The sequence below is a fragment of the Lonchura striata genome, chromosome 1, assembly GCF_046129695.1.
Source record: "Lonchura striata isolate bLonStr1 chromosome 1, bLonStr1.mat, whole genome shotgun sequence".
In the NCBI taxonomy this organism is placed as follows: domain Eukaryota; kingdom Metazoa; phylum Chordata; class Aves; order Passeriformes; family Estrildidae; genus Lonchura; species Lonchura striata.
This window is the reverse complement of record NC_134603.1, coordinates 1801163-1826285: the sequence shown is the minus strand read 5'-3', so window position 1 is coordinate 1826285 and position 25123 is coordinate 1801163. Positions and strand designations below refer to the sequence as shown.

The following is a 25123-nucleotide window of genomic DNA, read 5'->3' as shown; positions in this document are numbered from 1 at the left end:
ATTTTGGAGCATGTGCAGCAGTGATGCTGGAGGGTGAAAGAGTTTGGAGGCTGTTGTGGGGATGTGGGGAGGTGTGAGGGCTGCTGAGGCTGGGGCTGAGTGTGCTGGAAGAGTGGGGCCAAGGGTGCAGGAGCAGAAGGGTCAGGGGAATGAGACTCACCTGGTTGTCAGCAGGAGCAGGAGGAGAAGGTGTCAGGAGAAGTGTGTGTGGGAGAGAGGCTCTGGGCCGGCTTTTATTCTGGTTCTGGGGGGTGGGACAGCTTTGTCCCTTGGCCTTGGGGCATTTTGCTGGCCACAGTTCCTGGTTGGCTCAGAGTTGTGAGTCCGGAGGTGGGGGAGTGTTTTCCATCCCACAACTCTGCAGTGTCATGTCCTACTTTACCGTCCATGTCCGTCTGACCTTGTCGGCATCTTTTATGTGCTAGCATTAGTGACCAAATACTGCGGATGAAGATGTTTTTTTGTGGAGAACTGTGGATGTGACCTGAGCTTTGGAGAGTGGTGTGTGATCACTGAAGTCAGCCCCTGGCCCTCATGTGCTGTGGTGTGTGGATGTCTTGTGGTGAGGAACCTCATTCCCCCACAGCCACGTCAGGCTCATTTGGGCTTTGCAGCTCTTCTGGGTGTGAAGTTGTCCACTTGCATTACATACTCTTCCCTCCCTGTCCTGTTGCCAACATTCTAGACCTTTCTATATGCCAGGCCTTTCCTGCTGGCTTTGGGAGAACAATCCCTGTGACGCCTCTCCTCCTGTTCAATGTCTTGTGTTGGTTCATCCATAGCGCTCGTCTCAGCTGGGCCCAGCAAGGTCACACTCTGGGGTCCCATGGCTGGGCTCTGAGTGAAACCAAAAAAGGAAAACGGGTTCAGGAGAAGAAGAGGAAGGCCTGAGGAGCAGTTGTAGGAACTGCAGACATTCACTTTTCAGAAAAATAGCATCAAACTGGAAACTCTCTGGAGATACCATATATAGAGTTATCGTATCTCTTTTATCAGACAGAGCCTTGCAAGTCATGAGGGGGGCAGAGTATTCCTCCCCACAACTCTTCCCTGTCTTGTCTGCTGAGGCCATGTCCATCTGACCTTGGTGTCAGCTTTATTGTGAGACTTGGCATTTGGGAGCATTGGTATAGAGGATGTGTGTCAGAGAAACCAGAATATACAACAAAAGCCCAAGGAAAATATGGGTGTCATCGGTGAGGTCATTTGGTGGCACTTTAGTGCTTTAGTTTGTGGGTGTGTTATGAAGAGGGCCCCAATTCTACCACAGCCATGTCAGGCTGGTGTGGGCTTTGCAGCTGTGCTGTGCATGAGGAGCTGCCCCTTCCATTGTGGTCATTCCTCCTTTAAAGTGTGAGTGTTGGAAACCCAAGGCTGGTGTTGATGGAGCGTGTCAGTGGGGACTGAAGACGTGACCAAGATTTTGGCAGTGTGGTGTCTTCACTGAGGTCATCCTGTGGAACTCATGGTTTTGGGTTTGTGGGTGTGTGGTGAAGTGGGGTCCGAAACTATCTCAGGTGTGTCAGGCTGGTCTGGGCTTTGCATCTGTGCCAGGTGTGAGCACCTGGACTCCTCCATTCCTTCTGGGCAGTTGCAGAGTTGCCCCTTCAGCAAGGTGGGTGGTGATGGAGTGTCTGAGGCCACACTTGTCTGAACCACCAGTCAGAAGGACCTCGAGACTAAGGGTTAGAGGAATCTCCCAAAGTTCATCAAGGCAAAGGTGAAGTTCTGCATAAGGAGAGGAAAACTGCACTTGGCCCAGGATAATGCTGGGGACTGAGATTCTGGAAAGTGACTTTTGTGATCAGGATCCTGCTGATGGTGCTGATTGAGATCGGAGTAACCAGCAGGTTGCAGTGGGGAATGACTTCAGTGGGGTGTCACCAGTGTCCAAGGCAGAGTTGTGGAAATTGTTGCCATGAAATTGTGAGAGGTGGCCCTTCCTCTCTTTAGAGCACTGGGCAGATTCGATGTGGGTGGTGTGGACAGTTCTGGCCACGAGATGAGAAGAACAAGGGGATATTGGACATTGAGCAGTTGAGGGCCACTAGACACTTCAATTTCTGATGGAACTTTACTAGAGGAGAGACTGAGAGAGCTGGGACTATGAAGAGACAAGGCTGGGCAGGGGTGTCAGCAGTGTGTGGGAGCCCAGCTGTTGTCAGCACTGCACACATGAAAGGAATCGGGCATGTGCAAAAATGAGAGAATAGATGGAATTCCATGTGCAAAGGAGGAAAGAATTTTCAGTGTGCATGGAAGGTCTCAGAGTGTAAGAGACAATATGGTCTCTCTCCTTGGAGGTCCAAAAGTGAACTGGCCATAGTCCTGGAAATCCTGCTGGGCTGCCTGAGGAAGAGGCATGGAAGCATTGGCATTCAGGAGTTCCTGCCCAAGTGCATGATGTTATTCCTCTGTTCATGGGCAGGACTCGAGAGTGCTGCTGGGAAGAGAATTTTTCAAGTCTATGTCTGGGTAGAATGACTTTGGCACAGCAGTGCCCAGGAGAGAATTGTTGTGTCAAAGCCTTTGGTAGATCAGGTAATGGCCATGTGTCATGTTCTGGAAGGTTCACCCTCTCCCCTATTTCCCATCTCAGCGTTAGTTGTTACTGGTGGGGTCATATTTGTTAAGAAATGTCCTTTACTCCCTTTCCATCCAACATAATATTTGAGTGCTGGCATTGAATATGGTGGGGATGTGAGACCATTGGAATTCAAAACCAAGAGGCAGCAACTGAGGTTGTGATGCAAGAAAAATTTATTGAAGTGAAATACTGATGAGAAGGAAGAAGCTGAAGGAATCAGGCGTGAGGTACAAGTAGAGAGACCATCAGCTGAGCTGCTTTGCTTGCAGGAGCTGTTGCCAGAGGCCAGAGCTGGTGGTGTCAGGGGTGGTGCTGAGGGCCCTCAGCAGATGTAGCCACCCCTCCTGCCATAGCAGCCCAGGCCTCCCAGCCCGTAGCCATAGCCAAGGCCAAAGCCAAATCCACCAGAGATGGGCTGTCCCTGGGCACTGAGCTCACTGCCCAGAGCAGCCGAGGAGGTGGATCCGACGGCGGTGTTCTGGGGGAAGGAGGTCATGATGGGTCCTGGCAGGGTGACCAGCACAGGGGAAGGGTTGATGATGACGTGGGAATCCTGGCACTGCAGGGCACAGGGCTCGTTGCAGCTGTTGGCCAGCGGGGTGGGTCCGCAGGTGGATCCGCAGCGGGTGTTGCAGGCCATGGGTGCGGAGTGGAGGGTGCCTGGAAGAGAAGCGATGAGGCAGGAGAGGGATTTTGGAGCATGTGCGGCACTGATGCTGGAGGGTGAAAGAGTTTGGAGGCTGTTGTGGGGATGTGGGGAGGTGTGAGGGCTGCTGAGGCTGGGGCTGAATGTGCTAGAAAAGTGGGGCCAAGGGTGCAGGAGCAGAAGGGTCAGGGGAATGAGACTCACCTGGTTGTCTGCAGGAGCAGGAGGAGAAGGTGTCAGGAGAAGTGTGTGAGGGAGAGAGGCTCTGGGCCGGCTTTTATTCTGGTTCTGGAGGGGTGGGACAGCTTTGTCCCTTGGCCTTGGGGCATTTTGCTGGCCACAGTTCCCGGTTGGCTGAGTTGTGAGTCCGGAGGTGGGGGAGTGTTTTCCATCCCACAACTCTGCAGTGTCATGTCCTAATTTAGTGTCATTGTCTGTCTGACCTTGTCAGCAGAGAGTGTTAGTGGCCAAATACTGTGGATGAAGATGTTTTTTTGTGGAGAACTGTGGATGTGACCTGAGCTTTGGAGAGTGGTGTGTGATCACTGAAGTTAGCCCCTGGCCCTCATGTGCTGTGGTGTGTGGATGTCTTGTGGTGAGGATCCTCATTCCCCCATATCCCTGTCAGACTCATCTGGGCTTTGCAGCTCTTCTGGGTGTGAAGTTGTCCACTTGCATTACATACTCTTCCCTCCCTGTCCTGTTGCCAACATTCTAGACCTGTCTATATGCCAGGCCTTTCCTGCTGGCTTTGGGAGAACAATCCCTGTGACGCCTCTCCTCCTGTTCAATGTCTTGTGTTGGTTCATCTGTAGCGCTCGTCTCAGCTGGGCCCAGCAAGGTCACACTCTGGGGTCCCATGGCTGGGCTCTGAGTGAAACCAAAAAAGGAAAATGGGTTCAGGAAAAGAAGAAGATGGCCTGAGAGGAGCAGTTGTAGGAACTGCAGTCATTTGCTATTCAGAAAAATAGGATGAAACTTGAAACTCTCTGGAGATACCATATATAGAGTTATCGTATCTCTTTTATCAGACAGAGTTTTGCAAGTCATGAGGGGGGCAGAGTATTCCTCCCCACAACTCTTCCCTGCCTTGTCTCCTGAGGCCATGTCCATCTGACCTTGGTGTCAGCTTTATTGTGAGACTTGGCATTTGGGAGCATTGGTATAGAGGATGTGTGTCAGAGAAACCAGAATATACAACAAAAGCCAAGGAAAATATGGGTGTCATCGGTGAGGTCATTTTGTGGCACTTTTGTGCTTTAGTTTGTGGGTGTGTTGTGAAGAGGGCCCCAATTCCACCGCAGCCATGTCAGGCTGGTGTGGGCTTTGCAGCTGTGCTGTGCATGAGGAGCTGCCCCTTCCATTGTGGTCATTCCTCCTTTAAAGTGTGAGTGTTGGAAACCCAAGGCTGGTGTTGATGGAGTGTGTCAAAGGGGATTGAAGTTGTGACCAAGATTTTGGCAGTGTGGTGTCATCAGTGAGGTCATCCTGTGGAACTCATGGTTTTGGGTTTGTGGGTGTGTGGTGAAGTGGGGTCCGAAACTATCTCAGGTGTGTCAGGCTGGTCTGGGCTTTGCACCAGTGCCAGGTGTGAGCACCTGGACTCTTCCATTCCTTCTGGGCAGTTGCGGAGTTGCCCCTTCAGGAAAGTGGGTGGTGATGGAGTGTCTGAGGCCACACTTGTCTGAACCACCAGTCAGAAGGACCTCGAGACTAAGGGTTAAAGGAATCTTCCAAAGTTCATCAAGGCAAAGGTGAAGTTCTGCATAAGGAGAGGAAAACTGCACTTGGCCCAGGATAATGGTGGGGACTGAGATTCTGGAAAGTGACTTTTGTGATCAGGATCCTGCTGATGGTGCTGATTGCGATGAGAGTGACCAGCAGGTTGCAGTGGGGAAGTACTTCAGTGGGTGTCACCAGTGTCCAAGGCAGAGTTGTGGAAATTGTTGCCATGAAATTGTGAGAGGTGGCCCTTCCTCTCTTTAGAGCACTGGGCAGATTCGATGTGAGTGGTGTGGACAGTTCTGGCCTCGAGATGAGAAGAACAAGGGGATATTGGACATTGAGCAGTTGAGGGTCACTAGACACTTCAATTTCTGGCAGAACTTTACTAGAGGAGAGACTGAGAGAGCTGGGACTATGAAGAGACAAGGCTGTGCAGGGGGTGTCAGCAGTGTGTGGGAGCCCAGCTGTTGTCAGCACTGCACACATGAAAGGAATAGGGCATGTGCAAAAATGAGAGAACAGATGGAATTCCATGTACAAAGGAGGGAAGAATTTTTCAGTGTGCATGGAAGGTCTCAGAGTGTAAGAGACAATGTGGTCTCTCTTTGGAGGTCCAAAACTGTACAGGCCATAGTCCTGGAAATCCTGCTGGGCTGCCTGAGGAAGAGGCATGGAAGCATTGGCATTCAGGAGTTCCTGCCCAAGTGCATGATGTTATTCCTCTGTTCATGGGGAGGACTCAAGAGTGCTGCAGGGAAGAGAATTTTTCAAGTCTATGTCTGGGTAGAATGACTTTGGCAGAGCAGTGCCCAGGAGAGAATTGTTGTGTCAAAGCCTTTGGTAGATCAGGTGATGGCCGTGTGTCATGTTCTGGAAGGTTCACTCTCTCCCCAATTTCCAATCTCAGCGTTAGTTTTTACTGGTGGGGTCATATTTGTGAAGAAATGTCCTTTACTCCCTTTCCATCCAACATAATATTTGAGTGCTGGTATTGAATAGGGTGAGTGTATGAGACCATTGGAATTCAAAACCAAGAGGCAGCAACTCAGGTTGTGATGCAAGAAAAATTTATTGAAGTGAAATACTGATGAGAAGGAAGAAGCTGAAGGAATCAGGCGTGAGGTACAAGTAGAGAGACCATCAGCTGAGGTGCTTTGCTTGCAGGAGCTGTTGCCAGAGGCCAGAGCTGGTGGTGTCAGGAGTGGTGCTGAGGGCCCTCAGCAGATGTAGCCACCCCTCCTGCCATAGCAGCCCAGGCCTCCCAGCCCGTAGCCATAGCCAAGGCCAAAGCCAAATCCACCAGAGATGGGCTGTCCCTGGGCACTGAGCTCACTGCCCAGAGCAGCCGAGGAGGTGGATCCGACGGCGGTGTTCTGGGGGAAGGAGGTCATGATGGGTCCTGGCAGGGTGACCAGCACAGGGGAAGGGTTGATGATGACGCTGGAGTTCTGGCACTGCAGGGCACAGGGCTCGTTGCAGCTGTTGGCCAGCGGGGTGGGTCCGCAGGTGGATCCGCAGAGGGTGTTGCAGGCCATGGGTGCGGTGTGGAGGGTGCCTGGAAAGGAAGGGATGAGGCATGAGATGGATTTCGTACCATATGCGGCAGTGATGCTGGAGGATGATGGAGTGTGGAGGCTGTTGTAGGGATGTGGGGAGGTGTGAGGGCTGCTGAGGCTGGGGCTGAGTGTGCTGGAAGAGTGGGGCCAAGGGTGCAGGAGCAGAAGGGTCAGGGGAATGAGACTCACCTGGTTGTCTGCAGGAGCAGGAGGAGAAGGTGTCAGGAGAAGTGTGTGAGGGAGAGAGGCTCTGGGCCGGCTTTTATTCTGGTTGTGGAGGGATGGGACAGCTTTGTCCCTTGGCCTTGGGGCATTTTGCTGGCCAGAGTTCCCGGTTGGCTCAGAGTTGTGAGTCCGGAGGTGGGGGAGTGTTTTCCATCCCACAACTCTGCAGTGTCATGTCCTAATTTAGTGTCATTGTCTGTCTGACCTTGTCAGCAGAGAGTGTTAGTGGCCAAATACTGTGGATGAAGATGTTTTTTTGTGGAGAACTGTGGATGTGACCTGAGCTTTGGAGAGTGGTGTGTGATCACTGAAGTCAGCCCCTGGCCCTCATGTGCTGTGGTTTGTGGATGTCTTGTGGTGAGGATCCTCATTCCCCCACAGCCCTGTCAGGCTCATTTGGGCTTTGCAGCTCTTCTGGGTGTGAAGTTGTCCACTTGCATTACATACTCTTCCCTCCCTGTCCTGTTGCCAACATTCTAGACCTGTCTATATGCCAGGCCTTTCCTGCTGGCTTTGGGAGAACAATCCCTGTGACGCCTCTCCTCCTGTTCAATGTCTTGTGTTGGTTCATCCATAGCGCTCGTCTCAGCTGGGCCCAGCAAGGTCACACTCTGGGGTCCCAAGGCTGGGCTCTGAGTGAAACCAAAAAAGGAAAACGGGTTCAGAAAAAGAAGAAGAAGGCCTGAGAGGAGCAGTTGTAGGAACTGCAGACATTCACTTTTCAGAAAAATAGCATCAAACTGGAAACTCTCTGGAGGTACCATATGTAGACTTATCATATCTCTTTTATCAGACAGAGCCTTGCAAGTCATGAGGGGGGCAGAGTATTCCTCCCCACAACTCTTCCCTGTCTTGTCTCCTGAGGCCATGTCCATCTGACCTTGGTGTCAGCTTTATTGTGAGACTTGGTATTTGGAGCATTGGTATAGAGGATGTGTGTCAGAGAAACCAGAATATACAACAAAAGCCCAAGGAAAATATGGGTGTCATCGGTGAGGTCATTTTGTGGCACTTTTGTGCTTTAGTTTGTGGGTGTGTTGTGAAGAGGGCCCCAATTCCACCGCAGCCATGTCAGGCTGGTCTGGGCTTTGCAGTTGTGCTGTGCATGAGGAGCTGCCCCTTCCATCGTGGTCATTCCTCCTTTAAAGTGTGAGTGTTGGAAACCCAAGGCTGGTGTTGATGGAGCATGTCAATGTGGACTGAAGACGTGACCAAGATTTGGGAGCAAGAATGTCATCATTGAGGTCATCCTGTGGAACTCATGGTTTTGGGTTTGTGGGTGTGTTTTTTGGAGGGGCCCCAAACTGTCTCAGGTGTGTCAGGCTGGTCTGGGCTTTGCACCTGTGCCAGGTGTGAGCACCTGGACTCTTCCATTCCTTCTGGGCCATTGCAGAGTTGCCCCTTCAGCAAGGTGGGTGGTGATGGAGTGTCTGAGGCCACACTTGTCTGAACCACCAGTCAGAAGGACATCGAGACTAAGGGTTAAAGGAATCTTCCAAAGTTCATCAAGGCAAAGGTGAAGTTCTGCATATGGAGAGGAAAACTGCACTTGGCCCAGGATAATGGTGGGGACTGAGATTCTGGAAAGCGACTTTTGTGATCAGGATCCTGCTGATGGTGCTGATTGAGATCAGAGTGACCAGCAGGTTGCAGTGGGGGATGACTTCAGTGGGGTGTCACCAGTGTCCAAGGCAGAGTTCTGGAAATTGTTGCCATGAAATTGTGAGAGGTGGCCCTTCCTCTCTTTAGAGCACTGGGCAGATTCGATGTGGGTGGTGTGGACAGTTCTGGCCTCGAGATGAGAAGAACAAGGGGATATTGGACATTGAGCAGTTGAGGGTCACTAGACACTTCAATTTCTGGCAGAACTTTACTAGAGGAGAGACTGAGAGAGCTGGGACTATGAAGAGACAAGGCTGGGCAGGGGGTGTCAGCAGTGTGTGGGAGCCCAGCTGTTGTCAGCACTGCACACATGAAAGGAATAGGGCATGTGCAAAAATGAGAGAATAGATGGAATTCCATGGAAAAAAGGAAGGAAGAATTTTTCAGTGTGCGTGGAAGGTCTCAGAGTGTAAGAGACAATGTGGTCTCTCTCCTTGGAGGTCCAAAAGTGAACTGGCCATAGTCCTGGAAATCCTGCTGGGCTGCCTGAGGAAGAGGCATGGAAGCATTGGCATTCAGGAGTTCCTGCCCAAGTGCATGATGTTATTCCTCTGTTCATGGGGAGGACTCGAGAGTGCTGCAGGGAAGAGAATTTTTCAAGTCTATGTCTGGGTAGAATGACTTTGGCACAGCAGTGCCCAGGAGAGAATTGTTGTGTCAAAGCCTTTGGTAGATCAGGTGATGGCCATGTGTCATGTTTGGGAAGTTTCCCCCTCTCCCCTATTTCCCATGTCAGCGTTAGTTGTTACAGGTGGGGTCATATTTTTTAAGAAATGTCCTTTACTCCCTTTCCATCCAACATAATATTTGAGTGCTGGCATTGAATAGGTTGAGGGTATGCGACCATTGGATTTCAAAACAAAGAGTCAGCAACTCAGGTTGCGATGCTAGAAAAATTTATTGAAGTGAAATACTGATGAGAAGGAAGAAGCTGAAGGAATCAGGCATGAGGTACAAGTAGAGAGACCATCAGCTGAGGTGCTTTGCTTGCAGGAGCTGTTGCCAGAATCCAGAGCTGGTGGTGTCAGGGGTGGTGCTGAGGGTCCTTAGCAGATGTAGCCACCCCTCCTGCCATAGCAGCCCAGGCCTCCCAGCCCGTAGCCATAGCCAAGGCCAAATCCAAATCCACCAGAGATGGGCTGTCCCTGGGCACTGAGCTCACTGCCCACGGCAGCCGAGGAGGTGGATCCGACGGCGGTGTTCTGGGGGAAGGAGGTCATGATGGGTCCTGGCAGGGTGACCAGCACAGGGGAAGGGTCGATGATGACGCGGGAATCCTGGCACTGCAGGGCACAGGGCTCGTTGCAGCTGTTGGCCAGCGGGGTGGGTCCGCAGGTGGATCCGCAGCGGGTGTTACAGGCCATGGGTGCGGTGTGGAGGGTGCCTGGAAAGGAAGGGATGAGGCAGGAGAGGGATTTTGGAGCATGTAGGGCAGTGATGCTGGAGGGTGAAAGAGTTTGGAGGCTGTTGTGGGGATGTGGGGAGGTGTGAGGGCTGCTGAGGCTTGGGGCTGAGTGTGCTGGAAGAGTGGGGCCAAGGGTGCAGGAGCAGAAGGGTCAGGGGAATGAGACTCACCTGGTTGTCTGCAGGAGCAGGAGGAGAAGGTGTCAGGAGAAGTGTGTGAGGGAGAGAGGCTCTGGGCCGACTTTTATTCTGGTTCTGGAGGGTGGGACAGCTTTGTCCCTTGGCCTTGGGGCATTTTGCTGGCCACAGTTCCTGGTTGGCTGAGTTGTGAGTCCGGAGGTGGGGGAGTGTTTTCCATCCCACAACTCTGCAGTGTCATGTCCTAATTTAGTGTCATTGTCTGTCTGACCTTGTCAGCAGAGAGTGTTAGTGACCAAATACTGTGGATGAAGATGTTTTTTTGTGGAGAACTGTGGATGTGACCTGAGCTTTGGAGAGTGGTGTGTGATCACTGAAATCAGCCCCTGGCCCTCATGTGCTGTGGTGTGTGGATGTCTTGTGGTGAGGATCCTCATTCCCCCACAGCCCTGTCAGGCTCATTTGGGCTTTGCAGCTCTTCTGGGGGTGAAGTTGTCCACTTGCATTACATACTCTTCCCTCCCTGTCCTGTTGCCAACATTCTAGACCTGTCTATATGCCAGGCCTTTCCTGCTGGCTTTGGGAGAACAATCCCTGTGACGCCTCTCCTCCTGTTCAATGTCTTGTGTTGGTTCATCCATAGCGCTCGTCTCAGCTGGGCCCAGCAAGGTCACACTCTGGGGTCCCATGGCTGGGCTCTGAGTGAAACCAAAAAAGGAAAACGGGTTCAGGAAAAGAAGAAGAAGGCCTGAGAGGAGCAGTTGTAGGAACTTCAGTCATTCACTTTTCAGAAAAATAGCATCAAACTGGAAACTCTCTGGAGGTACCATATATAGAGTTATCGTATCTCTTTTATCAGACAGAGCCTTGCAAGTCATGAGGGGGGCAGAGTATTCCTCCCCACAACTCTTCCATGTCTTGTCTGTTGAGGCCATGTCCATCTGATCTTGGTGTCAGCTTTATTGTGAGACATGGTGTTTGGAGCATTGGTATAGAGGATGTTTCTCAGAGAAACCAGAATATACAACAAAAGCCCAAGGAAAATATGGGTGTCATCGGTGAGGTCATTTTGTGGCACTTTTGTGCTTTAGTTTGTGGGTGTGTTGTGAAGAGGGCCCCAATTCCACCACAGCCATGTCAGGATGGTGTGGGCTTTGCAGCTGTGCTGTGCATGAGGAGCTGCCCCTTCCATCGTGGCCATTCCTCCTTTAAAGTATGAGTGTTGGAAACCCAAGGCTGGTGTTGATGGAGCGTGTCAGTGGGGACTGAAAAGGTGACCAAGATTTGAGTGCAAGGATGTCATCATTGAGGTCATCCTGTAGAACTCATGGTTTTGGGTTTGTGGGTGTGTGGTGAAGAGGGGCTCCAAACTATCTCAGGTGTGTCAGGCTGGTCTGGGCTTTGCACCTGTGCCAGGTGTGAGCACCTGGACTCTTCCATTCCTTCTGGGCAGTTGCAGAGTTGCCCCTTCAGCAAGGTGGGTGGTGATGGAGTGTCTGAGGCCACACTTGTCTGAACCACCAGTCAGAAGGACATCGAGACTAAGGGTTAAAGGAATTTTTCCAAGTTCATCAAGGCAAAGGTGAAGTTCTGCATAAGGAGAGGAAAACTGCACTTGACCCTGGATAATGGTGGGGACTGAGATTCTGGAAAGTGACTTTTGTGATCAGGATCCTGCTGATGGTGCTGATTGAGATTGGAGTGACCAGCAGGTTGCAGTGGGGGATGACTTCAGTGGGGTGTCACCAGTGTCCAAGGCAGAGTTATGGAAATTGTTGCCATGAAATTGTGAGAGGTGGCCCTTCCTCTCTTTAGAGCACTGGGCAGATTCGATGTGGGTGGTGTGGACAGTTCCGGCCTCGAGATTTAGAGAAGAACAAGGGGATATTGGACATTGAGCAGTTGAGGGTCACTAGACACTTCAATTTCTGGCAGAACTTTACTAGAGGAGAGACTGAGAGAGCTGGGACTATGAAGAGACAAGGCTGGGCAGGGGGTGTCAGCAGTGTGTGGGAGCCCAGCTGTTGTCAGCACTGCACACATGAAAGGAATAGGGCATGTGCAAAAATGAGAGAATAGATGGAATTCCATGTGCAAAGGAGGGAAGAATTTTCAGTGTGCATGGAAGGTCTCAGAGTGTAAGAGACAATGTGGTCTCTCTCCTTGGAGGTCCAAAACTGTACAGGCCATAGTCCTGGAAATCCTGCTGGGCTGCATGAGGAAGAGAATTGGAAGCATTGGCATTCAGGAGTTCCTGCCCAAGTGCATGATGTTATTCCTCTGTTCATGGGGAGGACTCGAGAGTGCAGCTGGGAAGAGAATTTTTCAAGTCTATGTCTGGGTAGAGTGACTTTGGCACAGCAGTGCCCAGGAGAGAATTGTTGTGTCAAAGTCTTTGGTAGATCAGGTGATGGCCATGTGTCATGTTTGGGAAGGTTCACCTTCTCCCCTATTTCCCATCTCAGCATTAGTTTTTACAGGTGGGGTCATATTTGTTAAGAAATGTCCTTTACTCCCTTTCCATCCAACATAATATTTGAGTGCTGGTATTGAATATGGTGGGGATGTGAGACCATTGGATTTCAAAACAAAGAGTCAGCAACTGAGGTTGTGATGCAAGAAAAATTTATTGAAGTGAAATACTGATGAGAAGGAAGAAGCTGAAGGAATCAGGCGTGAGGTACAAGTAGAGAGACCATCAGCTGAACTGCTTTGCTGGCAGGAGCTGTTGCCAGAGGCCGGAGCTGGTGGTGTCAGGGGTGGTGCTGAGGGCCCTCAGCAGATGTAGCCACCCCTCCTGCCATAGCAGCCCAGGCCTCCCAGCCCGTAGCCATAGCCAAGGCCAAATCCAAATCCACCAGAGATGGGCTGTCCCTGGGCACTGAGCTCACTGCCCAGAGCAGCCGAGGAGGTGGATCCGACGGCGGTGTTCTGGGGGAAGGAGGTCATGATGGGTCCTGGCAGGGTGACCAGCACAGGGGAAGGGTTGATGATGACGCGGGAATCCTGGCACTGCAGGGCACAGGGCTCGTTGCAGCTGTTGGCCAGCGGGGTGGGTCCGCAGGTGGATCCGCAGCGGGTGTTGCAGGCCATGGGTGCGGTGTGGAGGGTGCCTGGAAAAGAAGCGATGAGGCAAGAGAGGGATTTCGGAGCATATGCGGCAGTGATGCTGGAGGGTGAAAGAGTTTGGAGGCTGTTGTGGGGATGTGGGGAGGTGTGAGGGCTGCTGAGGCTGGGGCTGAGTGTGCTAGAAGAGTGGGGCCAAGGGTGCAGGAGCAGAAGGGTCAGGGGAATGAGACTCACCTGGTTGTCTGCAGGAGCAGGAGGAGAAGGTGTCAGGAGAAGTGTGTGAGGGAGAGAGGCTCTGGGCTGGCTTTTATTCTGGTTCTGGAGGGTGGGACAGCTTTGTCCCTTGGCCTTGGGGCATTTTGCTGGCCAGAGTTCCCGGTTGGCTCAGAGTTGTGAGTCTGGAGGTGGGGGAGTGTTTTCCATCCCACAGCTCTGCAGTGTCATGTCCTAATTTAGTGTCATTGTCTGTCTGACCTTGTCAGCAGAGAGTGTTAGTGACCAAATACTGTGGATGAAGATGTTTTTTTGTGGAGAACTGTGGATGTGACCTGAGCTTTGCAGAGTGGGGTGTGATCACTGAAATCAGCCCCTGACCCTGTTGTCCTGTGGTTTGTGGATGTCTTGTGGTGAGGAACCTCATTCCCCCACAGCCCTGTCAGGCTCATTTGGGCTTTGCAGCTCTTCTGGGTGTGAAGTTGTCCACTTGCATTACATACTCTTCCCTCCCTGTCCTGTTGCCAACATTCTAGACCTGTCTCTATGCCAGGCCTTTCCTGCTGGCTTTGGGAGAACAATCCCTGTGACGCCTCTCCTCCTGTCCAATGTCTTGTGTTGGTTCATCCGTAGCGCTCGTCTCAGCTGGGCCCAGCAAGGTCACACTCTGGGGTCCCATGGCTGGGCTCTGAGTGAAACCAAAAAAGGAAAACGGGTTCAGAAAAAGAAGAAGAACGCCTGAGAGGAGCAGTTGTAGGAACTGCAGACATTCACTTTTCAGAAAAATAGCATCAAACTGGAAACTCTCTGGAGGTACCATATATAGAGTTATCATATCTCTTTTATAAGACAGAGCCTTGCAAGTCATGAGGGGGGCAGAGTATTCCTCCCCAGAACTCTTCCCTGTCTTGTCTGCTGAGGCCATGTCCATCTGACCTTGGTGTCAGCTTTATTGTGAGACTTGGCATTTGGGAGCATTGGTATAGAGGATATGTGTCAGAGAAACCAGAATATACCACAAAAGCCCAAGGAAAATATGGGTGTCATCGGTGAGGTCATTTGGTGGCACTTTTGTGCTTTAGTTTGTGGGTGTGTTGTGAAGAGGGGCCCCAATTCCACCGCAGCCATGTCAGGCTGGTGTGGGCTTTGCAGCTGTGCTGTGCATGAGGAGCTGCCCCTTCCATCGTGGTCATTCCTCCTTTAAAGTGTGAGTGTTGGAAACCCAAGGCTGGTGTTGATGGAGCGTGTCAAAGGGGACTGAAGACGTGACCAAGATTTGAGAGCAAGGATGTCATCATTGACGTCATCCTGTAGAACTCATGGTTTTGGGTTTGTGGGTGTGTTGTGAAGAGGGGCTCCAAACTATCTGAGGTGTGTCAGGCTGGTCTGGGCTTTGCACCTGCGCCAGGTGTGAGCATCTGAACTCTTCCATTCCTTCTGGGCAGTCGAAGTGTTGCCCCTTCAGCAAGGTGGGTGGTGATGGAGTGTCTGAGGCCACAGTTGTCTGAACCACCAGTCAGAAGGACCTCGAGACTAAGGGTTAGAGGAATCTCCCAAAGTTCATCAAGGCAAAGGTGAAGTTCTGCATAAGGAGAGGAAAACTGCACTTGACCCAGGATAATGGTGGGGACTGAGATTCTGGAAAGTGACTTTTGTGATCAGGATCCTGCTGATGGTGCTGATTGAGATCAGAGTGACCAGCAGGTTGCAGTGGGGAATGACTTCAGTGGGGTGTCACCAGTGTCCAAGGCAGAGTTGTGGAAATTGTTGCCATGAAATTGTGAGAGGTGGCCCTTCTTCTCTTTAGAGCACTGGGGATATTTTATGTGGGTGGTGTGGACAGTTCCGGCCTCGAGATGAGAAGAACAAGGGGATATTGGACATTGAGCAGTTGAGGATCACTAGACACTTCAATTTCTGGCGGAACTTTACTAGAGGAGAGACTGAGAGAGCTGGGACTATGAAGAGACAAGGCTGGGCAGGGGGTGTCAGCAGTGTGTGGGAGCCCAGCTGTTGTCAGCACTGCACACATGAAAGGAATAGGGCATGTGCAAAAATGAGAGAATAGATGGAATTCCATGGAAAAAGGAAGGAAGAATTTTCAGTGTGCATGGAAGGTCTCAGAGTGTAAGAGACAATGTGGTCTCTTTCCTTGGAGGTCCAAAAGTGAACTGGCCATAGTCCTGGAAATCCTGCTGGGCTGCCTGAGGAAGAGGAATGGATGCATTGGCATTCAGGAGTTCCTGCCCAAGTGCATGATGTTATTCCTCTGTTCATGGGCAGGACTCAAGAGTGCTGCTGGGAAGAGAATTTTTCAAGTCTATGTCTGGGTAGAGTGACTTTGGCACAGCAGTGCCCAGGAGAGAATTGTTGTGTCAAAGCCTTTGGTAGATCAGGTGATGGCCATGTGTCATGTTCTGGAAGGTTCACCCTCTCCCCTATTTCCCATGTCAGCGTTAGTTTTTACTGGTGTGGTCATATTTGTGAAGAAATGTCCTTTACTCCCTTTCCATCCAACATAATATTTGAGTGCTGGTATTGATTATGGTGGGGATGTGAGATCATTGGCATCCAAAACAAAGAGGCCGCAACTGAGGTTGTGATGCAAGAAAAATTTATTGAAGTGAAATACTGATGAGAAGGAAGAAGCTGAAGGAATCAGGCGTGAGGTACAAGTAGAGAGACCATCAGCTGAGGTGCTTTGCTTGCAGGAGCTGTTGCCAGAGGCCGGAGCTGGTGGTGTCAGGGGTGGTGCTGAGGGCCCTCAGCAGATGTAGCCACCCCTCCTGCCATAGCAGCCCAGGCCTCCCAGCCCGTAGCCATAGCCAAGGCCAAAGCCAAATCCACCAGAGATGGGCTGTCCCTGGGCACTGAGCTCACTGCCCAGAGCAGCCGAGGAGGTGGATCCGACGGCGGTGTTCTGGGGGAAGGAGGTCATGATGGGTCCTGGCAGGGTGACCAGCACAGGGGAAGGGTTGATGATGACGCGGGAATCCTGGCACTGCAGGGCACAGGGCTCGTTGCAGCTGTTGGCCAGCGGGGTGGGTCCGCAGGTGGATCCGCAGCGGGTGTTGCAGGCCATGGGTGTGGAGTTGAGGGTGTCTGGAAGAGAAGCCATGAGGCAGGAGAGGGATTTTGGAGCATGTGCGGCAGTGATGCTGGAGGGTGAAGGAGTTTGGAGGCTGTTGTGGGGATGTGGGGAGGTGTGAGGGCTGCTGAGGCTGGGGCTGAGTGTGCTGGAAGAGTGGGGCCAAGGGTGCAGGAGCAGAAGGGTCAGGGGAATGAGACTCACCTGGTTGTTTGCAGGAGCAGGAGGAGAAGGTGTCAGGAGAAGTGTGTGAGGGAGAGAGGCTCTGGGCCGGCTTTTATTCTGGTTCTGGAGGGGTGGGACAGCTTTGTCCCTTGGCCTTGGGGCATTTTGCTGGCCACAGTTCCTGGTTGGCTCAGAGTTGTGAGTCCAGAGGTGTGGGAGTGTTTTCCATCCCACAACTCTGCAGTGTCATGTCCTAATTTAGTGTCATTGTCTGTCTGACCTTGTCAGCAGAGAGTGTTAGTGGCCAAATACTGTGGATGAAGATGTTTTTTTTGTGGAGAACTCTGGATGTGACCTGAGCTTTGGAGAGTGGTGTGTGATCACTGAAGTCAGCCCCTGGCCCTCATGTGCTGTGGTGTGTGGATGTCTTGTGGTGAGGATCCTCATTCCCCCACAGCCACGTCAGGCTCCTTTGGGCTTTGCAGCTCTTCTGGGTGTGAAGTTGTCCACTTGCATTACATACGCTTCCCTCCCTGTCCTGTTGCCAACATTCTAGACCTGTCTATATGCCAGGCCTTTCCTGCTGGCTTTGGGAGAACAATCCCTGTGACGCCTCTCCTCCTGTCCAATGTCTTGTGTTGGTTCATCCGTAGCGCTCGTCTCAGCTGGGCCCAGCAAGGTCACACTCTGGGGTCCCATGGCTGGGCTCTGAGTGAAACCAAAAAAGGAAAACTGGTTCAGGAAAAGAAGAAGAAGGCCTGAGGAGCAGTTGTAGGAACTGCAGACATTCACTTTTCAGAAAAATAGCATCAAACTGGAAACTCTCTGGAGGTACCATATATAGAGTTATCATATCTCTTTTATCAGACAGAGTCTTGCAAGTCATGAGGGGGGCAGCGTATTCCTCCCCACAACTCTTCCATGTCTTGTCTGTTGAGGCCATGTCCATCTGACCTTGGTGTCAGCTTTATTGTGAGACATGGTGTTTGGAGCATTGGTATAGAGGATGTTTCTCAGAGAAACCAGAATATACAACAAAAGCCCAAGGAAAATATGGGTGTCATCGGTGAGGTCATTTTGTGGCACTTTTGTGCTTTAGTTTGTGGGTGTGTTGTGAAGAGGGGCCTCAATTCCACCGCAGCCATGTCAGGCTGGTGTGGGCTTTGCAGCTGTGCTGTGCATGAGGAGCTGCCCCTTCCATTGTGGTCATTCCTCCTTTAAAGTGTGAGTGTTGGAAACCCAAGGCTGGTGTTGATGGAGTGTGTCAAAGGGGATTGAAGTTGTGACCAAGATTTTGGCAGTGTGGTGTCATCAGTGAGGTCATCCTGTGGAACTCATGGTTTTGGGTTTGTGGGTGTGTGGTGAAGTGGGTTCCGAAACTATCTCAGGTGTGTCAGGCTGGTCTGGGCTTTGCACCAGTGCCAGGTGTGAGCACCTGGACTCTTCCATTCCTTCTGGGCAGTTGCGGAGTTGCCCCTTCAGCAAGGTGGGTGGTGATGGAGTGTCTGAGGCCACACTTGTCTGAACCACCAGTCAGAAGGACCTCGAGACTAAGGGTTAAAGGAATCTTCCAAAGTTCATCAAGGCAAAGGTGAAGTTCTGCATAAGGAGAGGAAAACTGCACTTGGCCCAGGATAATGGTGGGGACTGAGATTCTGGAAAGTGACTTTTGTGATCAGGATCCTGCTGATGGTGCTGATTGAGATCGGAGTGACCAGCAGGTTGTAGTGGGGGATGACTTCATTGGGGTGTCACCAGTGTCCAAGGCAGAGTTGTGGAAATTGTTGCCCTGAAATTGTGAGAGGTGGCCCTTCCTCTCTTTAGAGCACTGGGCAGATTCGATGTGGGTGGTGTGGACAGTTCCGGCCTCGAGATGAGAAGAACAAGGGGATATTGGACATTGAGCAGTTGAGGGTCACTAGACACTTCAATTTCTGGCAGAACTTTACTAGAGGAGAGACTGAGAGAGCTGGGACTATGAAGAGACAAGGCTGGGCAGGGGGTGTCAGCAGTGTGTGGGAGCCCAGCTGTTGTCAGCACTGCACACATGAAAGGAATAGGGCATGTGCAAAAATGAGAGAATAGATGGAATTCCATGTGCAAAGGAGGGAAGAATTTTCAGTGTGCATGGAAGGTCTCAGAGTGTAAGAGACAATGTGGTCTCTCTCCTTGGAGGTCCAAAAGTCAACTGGCCATAATCCTGGAAATCCTGCTGGGCTGCCTGAGGAAGAGGAATGGATGCATTGGCATTCAGGAGTTCCTGCCCCAAGTGCATGATGTTATTCCTCTGTTCATGGGGAGGACACGAGAGTGCGGCAGGGAAGAGAATTTTTCAAGTCTATGTCTGGGTAGAATGATTTTGGCACAGCAGTGCCCAGGAGAGAATTGTTGTGTCAAAGCCTTTGGTAGATCAGGTGATGGCCATGTGTCATGTTTGGGAAGTTTCCCCCTCTCCCCTATTTCCCATGTCAGCGTTAGTTGTTACAGGTGGGGTCATATTTATTACGAAATGTCCTTTACTCCCTTTCCATCCGACATAATATTTGAGTGCTGTCATTGAATAGGTTGAGGGTATGCGACCATTGGATTTCAAAACAAAGAGGCAGCAACTGAGGTTGTGATGCAAGAAAAATTTATTGAAGTGAAATACTGATGAGAAGGAAGAAGCTGAAGGAATCAGGCGTGAGGTACAAGTAGAGAGACCATCAGCTGAGCTGCTTTGCTTGCAGGAGCTGTTGCCAGAGGCCAGAGCTGGTGGTGTCAGGGGTGGTGCTGTGGGCCCTCAGCAGATGTAGCCACCCCTCCTGCCATAGCAGCCCAGGCCTCCCAGCCCATAGCCAAACCCACGGCCGTAGCCAAAGCCAAATCCACCAGAGATGGGCTGTCCCTGGGCACTGAGCTCAGTGCCCAGAGCAGCCGAGGAGGTGGATCCGACGGCGGTGTTCTGGGGGAAGGAGGTCATGATGGGTCCTGGCAGGGTGACCAGCACAGGGGAAGGGTTGATGATGACGCGGGAATCCTGGCACTGCAGGGCACAGGGCTCGTTGCAGCTGTTGGCCAGCGGGGTGGGTCCGCAGGTGGATCCGCAGAGGGTGTTGCAGGCCATGGGTGTGGAGTGGAGGGTGCCTGGAAAGGAAGGGATGAGGCAGGAGAGGGATTTTGGAGCATGTAGGGCAGTGATGCTGTAGGGTGAAAGAGTTTGGAGGCTGTTGTGGGGATGTGGGGAGGTGTGAGGGCTGCTGAGGCTGGGGCTGAGTGTGCTGGAAGAGTGGGGCCAGGGCTGCAGGAGCAGGAGGGTCAGGGGAATGAGACTCACCTGGTTGTCTGCAGGAGCAGGAGGAGAAGGTGTCAGGAGAAGTGTGTGAGGGAGAGAGGCTCTGGGCCGGCTTTTATTCTGGTTCTGGGGGGTGGGACAGCTTTGTCCCTTGGCCTTGGGGCATTTTGCTGGCCACAGTTCCTGGTTGGCTCAGAGTTGTGAGTCCGGAGGTGGGGGAGTGTTTTCCATCCCACAACTCTGCAGTGTCATGTCCTACTTTAGCGTCCATGTCCGTGTGACCTTGTCGGCAACTTTTACATGCTAGCGTTAGTTGCTAAATATTATGGATGAAAATGTTTTTTTGTGGAGGACTGTGGATGTGACCTGAGCTTTGGAGAGTGGTGTGTGATCACTGAAGTCAGCCCCTGGCCCTCATGTGCTGTGGTGTGTGGATGTCTTGTGGTGAGGATCCTCATTCCCCCACAGCCATGTCAGGCTCATTTGGGCTTTGCAGCTCTTCTGGGGGTGAAGTTGTCCACTTGCATTACATACTCTTCCCTCCCTGTCCTGTTGCCAACATTCTAGACCTGTCTATATGCCAGGCCTTTCCTGCTGGCTTTGGGAGAACAATCCCTGTGACGCCTCTCCTCCTGTTCAATGTCTTGTGTTGGTTCATCCGTAGCGCTCGTCTCAGCTGGGCCCAGCAAGGTCACATTCTGGGGTCCCAAGGCTGGGCTCTGAGTGAAACCAAAAAAGGAAAACAGGTTCAGAAAAAGAAGAAGGCTTGAGAGGAGCAGTTGTAGGAACTGCAGACATTCACTTTTCAGAAAAATAGCATCAAACTGGAAACTCTCTGGAGGTACCATATATAGAGTTATCGTATCTCTTTTATAAGACAGAGCCTTGCAAGTCATGAGGGGGGCAGAGTATTCCTCCCCACAACTCTTCCCTGTCTTGTCTCCTGAGGCCATGTCCATCTGACCTTGGTGTCAGCTTTATTGTGAGACTTGGCATTTGGGAGCATTGGTATAGAGGATGTGTGTCAGAGAAACCAGAATATACAACAAAAGCCCAAGGAAAATATGGGTGTCATTGGTGAGGTCATTTTGTGGCACTTTAGTGCTTTAGTTTGTGGGTGCGTTGTGAAGAGGGGCCCAATTCCACCACAGCCATGTCAGGCTGGTGTGGGCTTTGCAGCTGTGCTGTGCATGAGGAGCTGCCCCTTCCATCGTGGTCATTCCTCCTTTAAAGTGTGAGTGTTGGAAACCCAAGGCTGATGTTGATGGAGCGTGTCAGTGGGGACTGAAGATGTGACCAAGATTTTGGCAGTGTGGTGTCATCATTGAGGTCATCCTGTGGAACTCATGGTTTTGGGTTTGTGGGTGTGTGGTGAAGTGGGTTCCGAAACTATTGCAGGTGTGTCAGGCTGGTCTGGGCTTTGCACCTGTGCCAGGTGTGAGCACCTGGACTCTTCCATTCCTTCTGGGCTGTCGAAGTGCTGCCCCTTCAGCAAGGTGGGTGGTGATGGAGTGTCTGAGGCCACACTTGTCTGAACCACCAGTCAGAAGGACCTTGAGACTAAGGGTTAAAGGAATCTCCCAAAGTTCATCAAGGCAAAGGTGAAGTTCTGCATAAGGAGAGGAAAACTGCACTTGGCCCAGGATAATGGTGGCGACTGAGATTCAGGGAAGAGACTTTTATGATTAGGATCCTGCTGATGGTGCTGATTGAGATGAGAGTGACCAGCAGGTTGCAGTGGGGAATGACTTCAGTGGGGTGTCACCAGTGTCCAAGGCAGAGTTGTGGAAATTGTTGCCATGAAATTGTGAGAGGTGGCCCTTCCTCTCTTTAGAGCACTGGGCAGATTCGATGTGGGTGGTGTGGACAGTTCTGGCCTCGAGATGAGAAGAACAAGGGGACAGTGGACCAAGAGCAGTTGAGGGCCACTAGACACTTCAATTTCTGGCAGAACTTTACTAGAGGAGAGACTGAGAGAGCTGGGACTATGAAGAGACAAGGCTGGGCAGGGGGTGTCAGCAGTGTGTGGGAGCCCAGCTGTTGTCAGCACTGCACACATGAAAGGAATCGGGTATGTGCAAAAATGAGAGAATAGATGGAATTCCATGTGCAAAGGAGGGAAGAATTTTTCAGTGTGCATGGAAGGTCTCAGAGTGTAAGAGACAATGTGGTCTCTCTCCTTGGAGGTCCAAAAGTGAACTGGCCATAGTCCTGGAAATCCTGCTGGGCTGCCTGAGGAAGAGGCATGGAAGCATTGGCATTCAGGAGTTCCTGCCCAAGTGCATGATGTTATTCCTCTGTTCATGGGGAGGACTCGAGAGTGCTGCAGGGAAGAGAATTTTTCAAGTCTATGCTGGGGTAGAATGACTTTGGCACAGCAGTGCCCAGGAGAGAATTGTTGTGTCAAAGTCTTTGGTAGATCAGGTGATGGCCGTGTGTCATGTTCTGGAAGGTTCCCCCTCTCCCCAGTTTCCAATCTCAGCGTTAGTTGTTACTGGTGGAGTCATATTTGTTAAGAAATGTCCTTTACTCCCTTTCCATCCAACATAATATTTGAGTGCTGGTATTGAATATGGTGGGGATGTGAGACCATTGGATTCCAAAACCGAGAGGCAGCAACTGAGGTTGTGATGCAAGAAAAATTTATTGAAGTGAAATACTGATGAGAAGGAAGAAGCTGAAGGAATCAGGCGTGAGGTACAAGTAGAGAGACCATCAGCTGAGGTGCTTTGCTTGCAGGAGCTGTTGCCAGAGCCCAGAGCTGGTGGTGTCAGGAGTGGTGCTGAGGGTCCTCAGCAGATGTAGCCACCCCTCCTGCCATAGCAGCCCAGGCCTCCCAGCCCGTAGCCATAGCCAAGGCCAAAGCCAAATCCACCAGAGATGGGCTGTCCCTGGGCACTGAGCTCACTGCCCACGGCAGCCGAGGAGGTGGATCCGACGGCGGTGTTCTGGGGGAAGGAGGTCATGATGGGTCCTGGCAGGGTGACCAGCACAGGGGAAGGGTTGATGATGACGCGGGAATCCTGGCACTGCAGGGCACAGGGCTCGTTGCAGCTGTTGGCCAGCGGGGTGGGTCCGCAGGTGGATCCGCAGAGGGTGTTGCAGGCCATGGGTGTGGTGTGGAGGGTGCCTGGAAAGGAAGGGATGAGGCAGGAGACGGATTTCGGAGCATGTAGAGCAGTGATGCTGGAGGGTGAAAGAGTTTGGAGGCTGTTGTAGGGATGTGGGGAGGTGTGAGGGCTGCTGAGGCTGGGGCTGAGTGTGCTGGAAGAGTGGGGCCAAGGGTGCAGGAGCAGAAGGGTCAGGGGAATGAGACTCACCTGGTTGTCAGCAGGAGCAGGAGGAGAAGGTGTCAGGAGAAGTGTGTGAGGGAGAGAGGCTCTGGGCCGGCTTTTATTCTGGTTCTGGAGGGTGGGACAGCTTTGTCCCTTGGCCTTGGGGCATTTTGCTGGCCACAGTTCCTGGTTGGCTCAGAGCTGTGAGTCCGGAGGTGGGGGAGTGTTTTCCATCCCACAACTCTGCAGTGTCATGTCCTAATTTAGTGTCATTGTCTGTCTGACCTTGTCAGCAGAGAGTGTTAGTGACCAAATACTGTGGATGAAGATGTTTTTTTGTGGAGAACTGTGGATGTGACCTGAGCTTTGGAGAGTGGTGAAGTCAGCCCCTGGCCCTCATGTGCTGTGGTGTGTGGATGTCTTGTGGTGAGGAACCTCATTCCCCCACAGCCCTGTCAGGCTCATTTGGGCTTTGCAGCTCTTCTGGGGGTGAAGTTGTCCACTTGCATTACATATTCTTCCCTCCCTGTCCTGTTGCCAACATTCTAGACCTGTCTCTATGCCAGGCCTTTCCTGCTGGCTTTGGGAGAACAATCCCTGTGATGCCTCTCCTCCTGTCCAATGTCTTGTGTTGGTTCATCCGTAGCGCTCGTCTCAGCTGGGCCCAGCAAGGTCACACTCTGGGGTCCCATGGCTGGGCTCTGAGTGAAACCAGAAAAGGAAAACTGGTTCAGGAAAAGAAGGAGAAGGCCTGAGAGGAGCAGTTGTAGGAACTGCAGACATTCGCTTTTCAGAAAAATAGCATCAAACTGGAAACTCTCTGGAGGTACCATATATAGAGTTATCGTATCTCTTTTACAAGACAGAGCCTTGCAAGTCATGAGGGGGGCAGAGTATTCCTCCCCACAACTCTTCCCTGTCTTGTCTGCTGAGGCCATGTCCATCTGACCTTGGTGTCAGCTTTATTGTGAGACTTGGCATTTGGGAGCATTGGTATAGAGGATGTGTGTCAGAGAAACCAGAATATACAACAAAATCCTATGGAAAATATGGGTGTCATCAGTGAGGTCATTTTGTGGCACTTTTGTGCTTTAGTTTGTGGGTGTGTTGTGAAGAGGGCCCCAATTCCACCACAGCCATGTCAGTCTGGTGTGGGCTTTGCAGCTGTGCTGTGCATGAGGAGCTGCCCCTTCCATCGTGGTCATTCCTCCTTTAAAGTGTGAGTGTTGGAAACCCAAGGCTGGTGTTGATGGAGTGTGTCAAAGGGGATTGAAGTTGTGACCAAGATTTTGGCAGTGTGGTGTCTTCACTGAGGTCATCCTGTGGAACTCATGGTTTTGGGTTTGTGGGTGTGTGGTGAAGTGGGTTCCGAAACTATTGCAGGTGTGTCAGGCTGGTCTGGGCTTTGCACCTGTGCCAGGTGTGAGCACCTGGACTCTTCCATTCCTTCTGGGCAGTTGCAGAGTTGCCCCTTCAGCAAGGTGGGTGGTGATGGAGTGTCTGAGGCCACACTTGTCTGAACCACCAGTCAGAAGGACCTTGAGACTAAGGGTTAGAGGAATCTCCCAAAGTTCATCAAGGCAAAGGTGAAGTTCTGCATATGGAGAGGAAAACTGCACTTGACCCAGGATAATGCTGGGGACTGAGATTCTGGAAAGTGACTTTTGTGATCAGGATCCTGCTGATGGTGCTGATTGAGATTGGAGTGACCAGCAGGTTGCAGTGGGGGATGACTTCAGTGGGGTGTCACCAGTGTCCAAGGCAGAGTTCTGAAAATTGTTGCCATGAAATTGTGAGAGGTGGCCCTTCCTCTCTTTAGAGCACTCGGGAGATTCGATGTGGGTGGTGTGGACAGTTCTGGCCTCGAGATGAGAAGAACAAGGGGATATTGGACATTGAGCAGTTGAGGGTCACTAGACACTTCAATTTCTGGCAGAACTTTACTAGAGGAGAGACTGAGAGAGCTGGGACTATGAAGAGACAAGGCTGGTCAGGGGGTGTCAGCAGTGTGTGGGAGCCCAGCTGTTGTCAGCACTGCACACATGAAAGGAATCGGGCATGTGCAAAAATGAGAGAATAGATGGAATTCCATGTGC

The 25123-nt window shown here is 51.6% G+C and overlaps 1 protein-coding gene and 6 pseudogenes across 1 annotated transcript; all 7 read right to left on the bottom strand.

The window, feature by feature from the left end:
• Positions 1-2909: 2909 nt before the first annotated feature.
• Positions 2910-3227, bottom strand: LOC144245936 (feather beta keratin pseudogene; annotated as a pseudogene).
• Positions 3228-6175: 2948 nt separating this feature from the next.
• Positions 6176-6493, bottom strand: LOC144246603 (feather keratin pseudogene; annotated as a pseudogene).
• A 2954-nt stretch (positions 6494-9447) lies between these two features.
• Positions 9448-9765, bottom strand: LOC144246601 (feather beta keratin pseudogene; annotated as a pseudogene).
• A 2953-nt stretch (positions 9766-12718) lies between these two features.
• On the bottom strand, positions 12719-13036 carry LOC144245935 (feather beta keratin pseudogene; annotated as a pseudogene).
• A 2953-nt stretch (positions 13037-15989) lies between these two features.
• On the bottom strand, positions 15990-16343 carry LOC144245934 (feather keratin pseudogene; annotated as a pseudogene).
• A 2917-nt stretch (positions 16344-19260) lies between these two features.
• LOC110480300 (feather beta keratin) lies at positions 19261-20023 on the bottom strand. Its single transcript, XM_077781529.1, has 3 exons — positions 19989-20023; positions 19795-19802; positions 19261-19604 (listed from the first exon to the last, which is right to left on the bottom strand). Exons 1-3 carry the CDS (start codon positions 20021-20023, stop codon positions 19261-19263), a joined length of 387 nt encoding a protein of 128 aa, XP_077637655.1.
• Positions 20024-22544: 2521 nt separating this feature from the next.
• On the bottom strand, positions 22545-22862 carry LOC144246600 (feather beta keratin pseudogene; annotated as a pseudogene).
• Between the last annotated feature and the right edge of the window lie 2261 nt (positions 22863-25123).

Bases quoted from the DNA above. Each gene is read 5' to 3' on its own strand.
- LOC110480300 (XM_077781529.1), bottom strand. From the start codon at position 20,023: ATGGACGCTAAAGTAGGACATGACACTGCAGAGTT.